This window comes from Neofelis nebulosa, chromosome 18 (assembly GCF_028018385.1).
Source record: "Neofelis nebulosa isolate mNeoNeb1 chromosome 18, mNeoNeb1.pri, whole genome shotgun sequence".
In the NCBI taxonomy this organism is placed as follows: Eukaryota; Metazoa; Chordata; class Mammalia; order Carnivora; family Felidae; genus Neofelis; species Neofelis nebulosa.
Window position 1 is genome coordinate 10,149,339 of NC_080799.1, and position 12,101 is coordinate 10,161,439.

At 51.4% G+C, this 12,101-nt stretch overlaps 1 protein-coding gene across 1 annotated transcript; it reads right to left on the reverse strand.

Annotated features, from left to right (window-relative positions):
• Positions 1-3,865: 3,865 nt before the first annotated feature.
• On the reverse strand, positions 3,866-5,239 carry CLDN3 (claudin 3). Its single transcript, XM_058710844.1, has one exon. The coding sequence runs from the start codon at positions 4,886-4,888 to the stop codon at positions 4,232-4,234; it is 657 nt and encodes a 218-aa protein (XP_058566827.1). The 5' UTR covers positions 4,889-5,239; the 3' UTR covers positions 3,866-4,231.
• Positions 5,240-12,101: the final 6,862 nt, after the last annotated feature.

Consider the following 12,101-nt stretch of genomic DNA (forward strand, 5'->3'; position numbering starts at 1 on the left):
TTCTGTGTCTTCCTGTCTCTCTCTGCCACCCCTCTGCTCACACTCTGTCTCTCAAAAATGAATATATGTTTAAAAAAAAAAAAAAAAAAAGGCGGGGCACCCAGGTGGCTCAGCCGGTTGTCGCAGGTCATGATCTCCCAGTTCATGAGTTCGAGACCCGCGTCGGGCTCTGTGCTGACAGCTCAGAGCCTGGAGCCTGCTTCAGATTCTGTGTCTCCCTCTCTCTCTGCCCCATGCCCACTCATGTTCTATCTCTCTCTGTCTTAAAAATAAATAAAACATTAAAAAAAAAAAAAATATATATATATATAAAAGCATACGACTTTGGCTCAGGTCATGAACTCATGGTTCGTGAGTTCAAGTCCCACATTGAACTCTCTGCTGTCAGCACAGAGCCTGCTTGGGATCCTCTGTCTCCCTGTCTCTGCCCCTCCCCCACTTGTGCTTGCTCTCTCAAACATAAATAAAGATTTTAAAAAAAAGAGAGAGAGAAAGAAACAAAACAACATAGTGCTGTGATGGGGTGAGAATAGGCTGAACGGGAACCCAGAAGATGACTCAGCTAATCCTCGATATCGCCTGGTGCCATTATCATACCCATTTTGCGGATGAGGAAGCCGAGGCTCAGAGGAGTGAACTTCCTGGCTTACCCTGTCGCTTTGGTTCTAATTTTCTTCTGCAAGGGGTGATAAGGATAAAAACGGGGAAAGGGGCACCTGGGTGCCTCAGTTAAGCGTCCAACTTTGCTCAGGTCATGATCTCGCGGTTCACAAGTTCGAGCCCCGTGTTGGTCTCTGTGCTGACAGCTCAGAAGCCTGGAGCCTGCTTTAGATTCTGTGTTCCCTCTTTCTCTGCCCCTCCCCTGCTTGCACTCTCTCTCTCCCAAAAATAAATAAAAACATTTAAAAAAGGATAAAAACAGGGATAGAAAATACAAGTTAGAGGGGCCTTCATGGACCACCTGGTTCAACCCCCTGGTTGAAATGGTGGAGAAACTGAGACCCAGAAGGGGAAAGGAAGTGCTCAGAGGCACACGGAGAAAAGATCTAGAAACTCTACTCTCTCTCAGTCCAGGGTGTTCTTCACATCAAATGCCTGTCTCTCCTCCAGTCTGCTGAAGTTTTCCCGGATCCTTCCCATGAGACTCCCCTCAGCCTGTGGTCTGCATGCCGGTGTATAGACCCTAAACTCTAAAAGCATAACAGCAGGTAGAGTTAGGACAGGCCCTGGAGCTTGGCAAGTGTGTGTGTGTGTGTGTGTGTGTGTGTGTGTGCGCGTGCGCGCGCGTGCGCTTGCGGATCAGGGAGGAGCGTTGGATGGGATAGGAGACCTCACTGCCCCCAGGGGGCCCCGGGGAGCCCAGGCTTGGGAAGAGACCAGGGAGCCAGGGGAGGAGTTGAGGGCCTCCCACCCAAGGGGCTGTCTCCCTTCTCTGTCACATCCTTCTGGCTCAGGGGCACTGGGGGTGGGCTGCAGGGCAGGTTGGCTCTAGCCCTGGGCTGCATCTCTGCCCTAGGGTGGCCCGGGAGGCACTGTGCTCAGGCTGCCTTCTGGAAGCTGGTGGTAAATGAATAACCTTGTTCCTACCTGCAGGGCCCTCTGGGACAAAGGAGCCACTCAAGTGCCCCTCAGTTCTGACTTGGCCCAACCTGGCATCCATGGCCAGAGACTGTGGAGGTTCAAGGGCAAATGCAACCCCCTTGGCCCGTCTGCCCCCTTACTCCTTCATCAGTTCCATCCCAGCCAGGCCCAGAGAAATTTCTCCTCTTAGTTCTCTCCCTCTCACCTCCTGTTGCTAAGCTTCCTCCCTCCTGACCCTTCCCCGTTGAGCCCCTCCCCTTCACTGAGCTCCCTCCTTCTCTTTGGGCCCCCTCCCCTCACGGAGGCCCCCCTACTCTGCCCTCCCCCTTTCCTGAGCTCACTTCCGGTCCAGCTCTCCCTCCAGCCTCTCCCCTTCATTCCTCCCTCACCTTTACTCCCCCTCAGGCTAGAGGAGTGGTTTCTCCAAAGCAGCCCCAACCCCAACCCCTTGAACTTTCCTGGAATCTTACAGTGAATGACCTAAAGCCAGGGTGTCCCTACTATTCATCGTAACCTCCTTCCTCTTCCTTGGGTCATAAAGGGTGGCTACATGTCGGTATTCCCTAACTGGATAATTTGGGGGGAGCTGGGGTGGGGGGAGTAGTCTGCTGAAAAACCCGGTGGCCACTAGGACCTTCTGCTGAAGCTTTGCTGCAGGTGAAGTCTGAGATACAATAACTGGGAAATCATTCTCTCCCATCCCATATCCTGTCCCTTGATCCTTGCTCCCTGTCAACTTGCTAACTTGGCCTAGACTCCCTTTATAAGCAAAGGTCTTGGGCCCATGGTCCAGATGTTCGGATTTTACTTCTCAACTCCCACTGGCTTTTCCGCCTGCTGCGTCTGCCCGCCCGCCTCCTGCCGAGGCCACCAGGAACCACCTTGCTGCCTTGAACCCCACGGCTACTCCTCGGGCCTCATCTTGCCTGACCACTTTTGCAACCTCAGTCACCCTGGTTTCAGGTGCCATCTGTATGCTAACAACAGCCGGCGTTGGCCACTCCCGAGTCTCAGTTCTTCATATATGCCCTGCCGCTTCCTGGACGTCTCTGCCTGGAGGCCCAACAGGCTTGCCAAACTCTGTGCATTCAAAACTGAAACCATCATCTTTCCCCAGAAACCTGGTTTCCCATTTTGGTAAATGGCATCCGCCAGCCATCCCAGCAATGACCTAGGGCAGAAGATTGGGGTTATCCTAATGTTTCCATCTCCCTCACCCTACCTATCGAGATGCTTCTCAAGCCCTCATCTTGCTTCCTTCCAGCCCCTGTCAGGCCCTGCTCCTGACCCCACTGTCCCTGCCTTCTTTCTGGCCACACCATCTCCAAGAGGATGGCTGTGGACCCTCTTCGATGGTGTCCCCACCTTCTTCTCCCTCCTGGAATCCCACTTCCCCAGGGGCTCCTGGAGATGGTATTTTGGAGCATAAATCTGACCAGGCGTGTCCTTCCATGACTCCCAAAACACCAGAGTTAAGGTCCAGAGTCTGTAATTCTGCATCTGAGACTCCATGGCTTGGCCTCCTCCTGGCCCCTGGCTGGGCCTCACCACATTCCCCTCACACTTTGCTGTGCGGCCAGCCCTGGGGGGGGGATCTCTCTTTCCTGGTCCCAGGCACAGGTGCCCTTTCCTACTACCTGAACCTCCTGCGCCTTCTCCCGGACACAAGGCCTTCCAAGCCTGTTTAAACTCAAGCCCTACAGCCTCGCCAGAGGGTCATGCATCCTGACCCTTGGGGGTCCCTAGGAAGAAAATGAGGCCCCTTCCTCCTCGCCCCTCCAGGTGAGAAACTGCCGCCCAGCTTTACTTTTGACGCTGTTTTACCAAAACAATAGGGCTTTTTGTTCCCCCCTTCCAAATATGAAATCATAGCACTGAATGTGCTCTTTCACACGGAGAGGGAAGATTAGATGTGCAGCCGCACAGGGGAGGACGATTCTCCAAGCACAAACCCAGAAGGCAAAGACTAGGGAGGAGGGCCCGGGGCCACGCTTCTCCCCGCGCCCCCCCCCCCCCCCATGCCTCCGTCCATGCAGCAGGCTGGAAGTGCTCATGCCTCTCTAGGTTGGCCCTTCAATGTCTGAATCCCCAGTGAGTAGGCCAAATGGCCACCTAGGGCGCACCCAGTTCGGTTTCGAACCACACTTTCTTGGTTACCCAACCTCTGCCTTCTCTAAGCTTCATAGCGGGAGAGCAGAACTCAGCCAAGGCCAACCCTTGAGGGGCGGGTGTTCGGTAGGGAGGTGGAGACCTGTTGGCGCTCGCTCAGAAAGTAGGCGCCCGGAACTGCAAAAACGAAAGGCTTTTATTGAAAAATATCAACTGGCCCTTTCCAAGACTGCCGGTCCCTGCCCAACGCGGGCTTTGGGACCGAGGCCCGACGGGGCGGGCAAGTAGCGGCGGCCACCCGGCCCCGCTCTCCGGAGGGGCTGAGGTTTCACTGTCCATGTGGGCTGGTCCCCCGCGCGCCGTGGGGCCGGGGAGCGGGGTGTGCTGCCCAGGAAGGGGCCGCGGGGTTGGTCCCTCCCGGTCCAGTGTGAGAGCTCCTGGCACCTGGGGGGAGGGGGGGCTGGTCTCCGAGGAGAGGCCGCACGCAGCACCGGTGGGCGCTCTCGTCCGTGGGGTGGTGGGGTCTCCCCGCGGCCGCCCCTCAGACGTAGTCCTTGCGGTCGTAGGCTGTGCTAGTGCCCGGGCCGGCGGAGCGGGGCGCGGAGTAGACGATCTTGGCGGGCGCGTACTTCTTCTCGCGCGGCGGGCAGGAGCAGCAGAGCAGCGCGCCCCCCAGCAGCTGCAGCGCCGCGGCCGCCCAGCCCACGTACAGGCCCGCGCCCATCTCACGCTTCTGCGCCTCCGGCACCAGGGGGTTGTAGAAGTCCCGGATGATGGTGTTGGCCGACCAGGACACCGGCACCAGCGTGAGCAAGGCGGCCAGCAGGAAGAGCACTCCCGCCACGATGGTGATCTTGGCCTTGGCCGTGTCGTCCTGCACGCAGTTGGTGCACTGGGCGCCCACCAGCGCCACGAGGAGCCCGAAGGCGGCCAGCAGGATGGCGACGACGATGAGGGCGCGGGCCGCCTGCAGGTCCTGGGGCAGCGCCAGCAGCGAGTCGTACACCTTGCACTGCATCTGGCCGGTGCTCTGCACCACGCAGTTCATCCACAGGCCCTCCCAGGTGATCTGCGCCGTGATGATGCTGCTGCCGATGAAGGCCGTCACGCGCCACATGGGCAGCGCGCAGCACACGATGGTGCTCAGCCAGCCCATCACGGCCAGCGAGGTGCCCGTGATCTCCAGGCCCATGGACATGGCTGCCGCGCCAAGGCCGGCTCTGCCGGGCGGCTCAGGGTGCGGGAAGACGACGGGCCGTGGCCGCCGGGCCTGGGTGGGAGCTGCCGCGCGCAGACGGAGGGATGCCTCGACGGACGCGCGGACGGCTTGGACGCACGGACGGACGGCGCGCGCTAACGGCTCCGCTCAGCCCGCTCGCCCCTAAGCAGCGCCTGCACCTGCCTGTGGCTTTGTGGGCGGGCGGCGGCGACTGGGCTGGCCCTGGGCTGGGGCCGGTGAGTCTTAGATCCGTGCCCAGCGCTCCGGCGGGGGTGGGAGGGGCGGAGCCGCGGGTCCCCGGGCCTGGAGACTGTGACGTGGCCCCTCTTCCCACCTTCACCAAGCGCTCTGGGAGGAAGGACTCGCCGGGGAGTGGCGCACCGCGCGGGGTGGGGGTGGGGGGGTGGGGGGGTGCCAAGAGAGGGCGGGGCCGGGGCCTGCGACCCCGCCCCTCGCTCTTCATCGCCCAGTTCCCAAGCTAATTCTCCGGGGCTCGCAGGGGTTGCGGTGCAAATCCCAATCTGCTCGACACTCCCCGACCTCCCCACATTTTCGGTGCCGTTCGCACAGGCGTCGTCGGGAAGGGGTCTCTGCCAGCTGGCCGGGATCCATGGGGCCTGGAAGGGCCCAGTGGGCGTGGCCGGGGCTGTTTTCCGGAGTGGGCGGCTGCTCCGGGAGCCGCACACCTGCTCCTAGGTCCCTCTGGCCTCTGAGGCTCTGCTGGCACACAATCCGGGCTTGATCCAGGCCCTGGAGGTCTGCGCTCAGAAGCCAGAAATCCGCCACTCCCCACCAAAGACACCGAGAAGATGCCCCAAACCAGCGCCGAACTCAAATTCACTTCCCAGCCCCACTGCTCCTCCCTTAGCTCCTGGATCCTGGTAGCAGAGTTGCTCTCCCCTCCCAGAAGTCCCTCCTCCTCATTGATTCCCCTCCTCCTGCGCAGCCTTGTGCTTCCTCCCTCTGGGCCCACCTTCATGAAATCGTAGTGAAAGGTTTGATCCTGGCAGAAGTGGGGAGTCAGAGGTGTTACTTACAATGCCTTCCCTCCTATTAACCTTAAAAGTAAAGCCGTCAGTTATCTTACCAGCAAAACATGGGTTTATTGGGAAATAGAGAATTGCAATCCAGGACAAGCAAGCTGCAGCAAAACCATAAGCAAGTCCAACAAAGGGGAGGATCATTATTTTATGGAGAAGGAGGAGGAAGTTGGGAGGGATTGCAAGAGTTCAGGATAATGCTGGTTTTCTCACTGGTTGAGTTGCAGGGGTGGTGAATTTCTTACAGAAGATGCTATGTACAATTTTTGCCGTTGGGGTCTGTAATTGATTATTCTGTCCTGTTGAGATTCTTCTGCTGGAGGCTGTAATTGACCATTCTTCCTGTAATTGACATGGAGTGCCAGCCTCCCCTTCTAGCTCCCCAGTTCTGCTTCACTAATTTTCACATTTCCTTCTTTTGATCAAGATCTTTCCTTGAAAGCATCGCTGATCAAGAATTAGGTATGTTGCGTATAGTGGTTTTGTCCCTGAGTCCCTGGAAGGCCCTTTTCTGGTTGTCACGCCCCACTTTGGAAGGGAAGTGCATAGCAGTTGGAAACCACTTAAGGCCAGGTTGGCATAGCAAGGAGGGTTAGGAGGGAGAGCTCTCAGGCATTTCCCATCTCAGGTCTGTATCTTCTCAAGGTTATCAGCGTTGGAGGTCATCTTGAAGTATGGAGCCAGTATAATCTTATTGGGTACATTTTTTTAAAATGAAAGATTGATAGGCAACAAGTACAGAATCAAAAGTAACGTGACAATTCCAACCTGTATGTTGGTTCTAAATCAGGACCTTAGGTCTGAAGGTAGCCAGCTGAAAATGTTTATTGGCACTTATTCCAACTTAGGGAAGAAAAGTTTCTGGCTATGAAGGCAGACCTGGACGCACATATGCCTCCTGGAAGTCCCTGCCTAAAGCAACCATGAAAGCAGAATGGTAAACACTGCCAGAGCACACGAGAAGAAGGAATCAAGTGCATTGGGAATCACGTGCATTGGGAAGATCCGATGCAAAGCAGCAACACTTCAAAGACTTAAAAACACATATATTGTTATCTTGGGCGCCTGGCTGGCTTGGTCAGTGGAGCGTGAGACTCTTGATCTCAGGGTTGTTAGTTCAAGCCCCATGCTGGGTGTAGAGATTACTTAAAAAATAAAATCTTTTTAAAAAGAGAGGAAGGGGCACCTGGGCGGCTCAGTCGGTTAAGTATCTGACTCTTGGTTGCAGCTCAGGTCATGAGCTCACGGTTCATGGGTTTGAGCCCCCATTGGGCTCTACCCTGATGGTGCAGAGCCTGCTTGGGATTCTGTCTCTCTTCCTCTCTCTCTTCCCCTCCTTCTCTCAAAAATAAATAAAAACTTAAAAAAAAATAAAAGAGAAATAAATAAATAGATATCTCAAATGGACTGGTTTGAAAACAAATGTTATCAAATAATAGTCTGTAAAGTTGTAAGTTCAGAGACCATGGATGTGTATAAGAATCCAATGTCAGTTAATAGTTGGTTTTTATTTTTACTTATTTATTTATTTTTAAAAGTTTATTTTTTCCTCTTAAAATTTTTTTTTCTTGTGATGAGAACTTTTTTTTTTTTTTAAATGTTTTATTGATTTTTGAGAGAGAAGCAGAGTGTGAGCAGGGGAGGGGCAGAGGGAGAGGGAAACACAGAATCAGAAGCAGGCTCCAGACTGTGAGCTGTCAGCACAGACCCCGATGCGGGGCTCGATCCCACGAACCACGAGATCGTGACCTGAGCGGAAATCAAGAGTCGGACGCTTAACCAACTGAGCCACCCAGGTGCCCCGGCATGATCATTTTTAATAGAAGCCATTAGGCCTTTACACTATTGAAATATATCTCCTTCTATCCGCTGTGGGTCGAAGGAGGCAGAGGCCAAGTGTTTTGGATGTCCTGCGACTACCTCATAGGGGGAGAGTAGAGTTGCTAAGGGGGTGGGTCTGAGTTTCAGAGGACCAACAGCAATGCTTTAGGTCAAGGTGTTTGGAGGGTTTCTACACATTTTTCCCTTTGAGTCTTAATAGTCCATTAGTACTTGTTGAAGCACCCAACCGGCAAAATGGATTCCCTGATCACCGTGAAGTTTGAGAGGGGCTCCCCAGGTCATGATAATCTTTTTCTTTTTTAAAGATTTTATTTTTAAGTAATCTCTTTTCCCCAATGTGGGGCTCAAACTTACAGCCCCAAGATCGAGACTCACATGCTCTACCGACTGAGCCAGCCAGGCGCCCTGTGATCATCTTTTCTAACAGAGGAAGCATTGGCCTGTCTACACAACAAAACTTTGGTCCAGTGAGAAAGCATATGAGCCATAACTAAAACATATTTGTCCGTGAGATGGGGAAGCTGTATGAAATCCATTTATATGAACAGGTTTCCCTGGATTATACTTTGGACACGTGGGGCAAGTGAGAGAGGCACTTTCTGTGGCCCTTATGAACTTTTCACCACAAATGTTCATTCACGAATGCTATCATTTTGTCAGTAGACCAGTGGTTTAATGCGTGTACGGTTGTAAGCACTGGGAATTTTAGAATTTCTAGTAGGGCCGATTATTATTTGGTCCCGACCAGAGTTCTCTCTCTTCTTGTGGAACCTGCAAGGATACATTTCCAAAGCTGTTTTTCCCTCTCTGGGGCCAATTGTTAGGTATCTTTTGTTGATGTCTCCAAAATTATCATTTGAGAGACCATCGCTTTAGACTATAACAGGGGTTTGGCTATTGGACTCCTTGAGAGCAGCATTTCCATTTTGATGATGGAAATGTCATCAGGGTGGATTACTTTGGTCCTCAAGAAGTCGAGCCTGGAGTGCCCAGCAACGTTAAGAGTCAGAGCAGCTGGCCAAAGTGTGGCATTTAATCAATTTTGGACATAGGAGTCATCCTTAATATTATTCCCATTGGAGATAAGAACATCTCATTGTTTCCACAATATTCCAAAGTCATGAGCTACCTCAAAGGCATATCAAGGATCAGTATAAATGTTTGAGGTTTTACCCACAGGTAAAGTACAAGCCTGAGTAAGAGCATATAACTCAGCCTATAAGTCACTGACATTGGGCTGAAGTAGCCAGAGATAAAGGTACGGCCTTAATGACTTCAAGGGAGTGGGAAAAGCATACCCAGGACAGTATTTACCATTTTCATTCTATAAATAAGAACCATCACTATGGGCGCTTGTGTGCCTCAGTCGGTTAAGTGTCTGATTTCAGCTCAGGTCATGATCTCACAGTTCGTGAGCTCAAGCCCCCGAGTCAGGCTCTGGGCTGACAGCTCGGAGCCTGGAGCCGGCTTCAGATCCTGTGTCTCCCTCTCTCTCTGCCCCTCCCCCGCTGGCCCTCTGTCTCTCTTTCTCAAAAGTAAAATAAAACATAAAAAAAAATAAGTAAGAACTATAAATAAACCATGAAAAATCTGCATCTGTTAGAGGAGTCTTGTAAATTGTCAGTGGGTGTCAAAAGGTTATCTGTTAGCAGTAAGCAGTCATGAGGGGTTTCATCTGCGTCCATTTCTAAGCCCGTATTCCAAGATCAGATGCCCTAAGTATCTAACCTAAATGCGACCAGACTGTAGTTTTTCTTTGAAGACTTTATGTCCCTTTAAGGACAAAAGTCTTAACAGATGGATGCTGTCTTCCTGTGAAGACGTTTGAGGAAGGGGGCAGAGAAGCAAACCATCTATGTATTTTGGCCAAATAGAGCCCGCAGAAAACGTTCTGTTTTTCACATCAGCTTTTAAGGTAGGAAGTACTCTCTGTGAAATCCTGGGGCGTTACTGTCCAGCTGTTATTTACATTCTTCCAAGTGAAGGCAAAAAGTTACTGGCTGTCCTTATCAACTGGAATACTAGAGATGTACCACATAGATCAATTACCGTGACAAATACGCTCTCAGTGGGAGTGGATGTTGGAAATAACACACTGGAGTTAGGAATACCAGGTGCTGAGGGATAACTGTCATTTACTGCTCAGAGGTCCTGGACAAATCTTCATCCTTGGCCCTTGGGTTTTCTCATGGGTATAATTGGGGCCTTACAGGGACTCGTGCAGGGATTCATGAAGGCTTGAGCCTTGTAATCATCTGTTATGGGCTTGATGCCTCGAAGCTCCTCTTTAGTTTTATGGCATTGATTAATTATGGGAAGAGGTTTTCAGGGATCTATTTGAATCTTGGTGGGAGGTGCATTGTGGATTCTGCTAATATCAGTTGAGGATCTTGCCCATAAAGAAGAGAATACCTGATCTGATAGGAATAAATGATCTGTGTCCCCAAGTCTCAACTATGGTGCCATCAGAGACAAAGCACAGAAAATATGCCGAAGGGCCATTTATTTCTCCTGTTTGGCTCTTCTGTCAAATTCTGGAATTATTTCTCCCTTTTAGGAGAAACAAATTCTGGCACAGTACTACTTTTCTAAGAAATCGCGGCTCAGCAAATGAATAGGGGTAGAGGAAATAAGGAGAAAAGGGTGCCTGTCTCTCAAAGGTCATGGACAAGAGGGAGTAGGTTCAGAGACAGGAACTTGTTGGTGTTGATTAGAAATTTCTATTATTTGAACCCCTACTATTCTAGGACTTTGAGATAAGGGTTGCTTTACAGCAGACAGGTTGAGCAGTGAGAATTAGCTTCGGTGTCAATGAAGACAGAAACCGGTTCATCCCTGGCCCCTTGGAGTTTCTGGGAGCCCCGACCCTGGGAACTGCTGGGACATTAAAAACACTGACCAGAGGGCTGAAGGCAGCTGGAGTGCTTAAGTTAAAAAAAAAATTTTCTTAATGTTTATTTATTTTTGAGAGAGACAGAGACAGAATGCAAGTGGGTTAGGGTCAGAGAGAGAGAGGGAGACACAGAATTGGAAGCAGGCTCCGGGCTCCGAGCTGTCAGCACAGAGCCCGACGCAGGGCTCGAACTCACGAGCCGTGAAATCATGACCTGAGCCGAAGTCCGACGCTCAACTGACTGAGCCACCCAGGTGCCCCTGGAGTGCTTAAGTTTGTAACAATCTTAAAAAAGATTTTTTTTAGATGACCTGGCTCTTTGCAATAATAGCAGAAATGAAAAGGTTATTAGTTTTGTTTATGGGCCTTCATTTGTCGGAGTTGAAAATTGAAACTTTAGTGGTCTTTCTTTTTTTTTTTTTTTTTTTTTCAACATTTTTTATTTTTGGGACAGAGAGAGACAGAGCATGAACGGGGGAGGGGCAGAGAGAGAGGGAGACACAGAATCTGAAACAGGCTCCAGGCTCCGAGCCATCAGCCCAGAGCCTGACGCGGGGCTCGAACTCACGGACCGCGAGATCGTGACCTGGCTGAAGTCGGACGCTTAACCGACTGCGCCACCCAGGCGCCCCTAGTGGTCTTTCTTTTAAAGATGTGAGTGAGTCAGTTTGCCACGCTAACTAAATCTATAGTGGTCACTTTTCTGTTCCATCCTGGTCCTTTTAACTGAAAGAATAAGATACTGGTTCAGGCCATTAATAAACAAACATAAAGTTAAATCCTACCCAAGTGGACTTAACATCTAAAGGGAGACCAGAATATTCTTTCTTTTTTTGTGTGTGTGTGTAGGACTAATACCTTTTAAAAAGTGTTGCTCGCCGGGGATTTCCAGTGAGTGTTCTAGCATCTTGCCAAAAGTTAGGGGCTTGTCTCTCTAAATCCCCTTTCAGGATGTTACTTTTCAGTTCATTTTATCCAGTGGCTAGGCTGGTCCTCAGCAACAAGCATGCAGACTGATAAAAATCTCAGAAACCAGGTTGGTAGGTTTGAATAACTATGTTAGATTATTCAGCAAGTTGCCAGGGGGTCCTCAGTCACTTTGGGACTTTATTTATGTCTGTCTGTATATTAAAAAATTTTTTTAATGTTTATTTTTGAGAGAGACAGAGCACGAGCTGGGGAGAGGCAGCCAGACAGGGAGACACAGAATCTGAAGCAGGCTCTAGGCTCTGAGCCGTCAGCACAGAGCCCGACGGGGGGCTCGAACCCACAAACTGAGAGATCGTGACCTGAGCCAAAGTCGGACACTTAAGTGACTGAGCCCCCCAGGTGCTCCGGGAAACTCTTTGAACTTTGGCTCCTAATCCATCGATTGAAACAAACAAAAAAAACAACACACCAAAAAACCCATCAAGAA

What these genes read in the sequence shown, in the direction of transcription:
- CLDN3 (XM_058710844.1), bottom strand. Translation starts at nt 4,888, where the DNA reads ATGTCCATGGGCCTGGAGATCACGGGCACCTCGCTGGCCGTGATGGGC.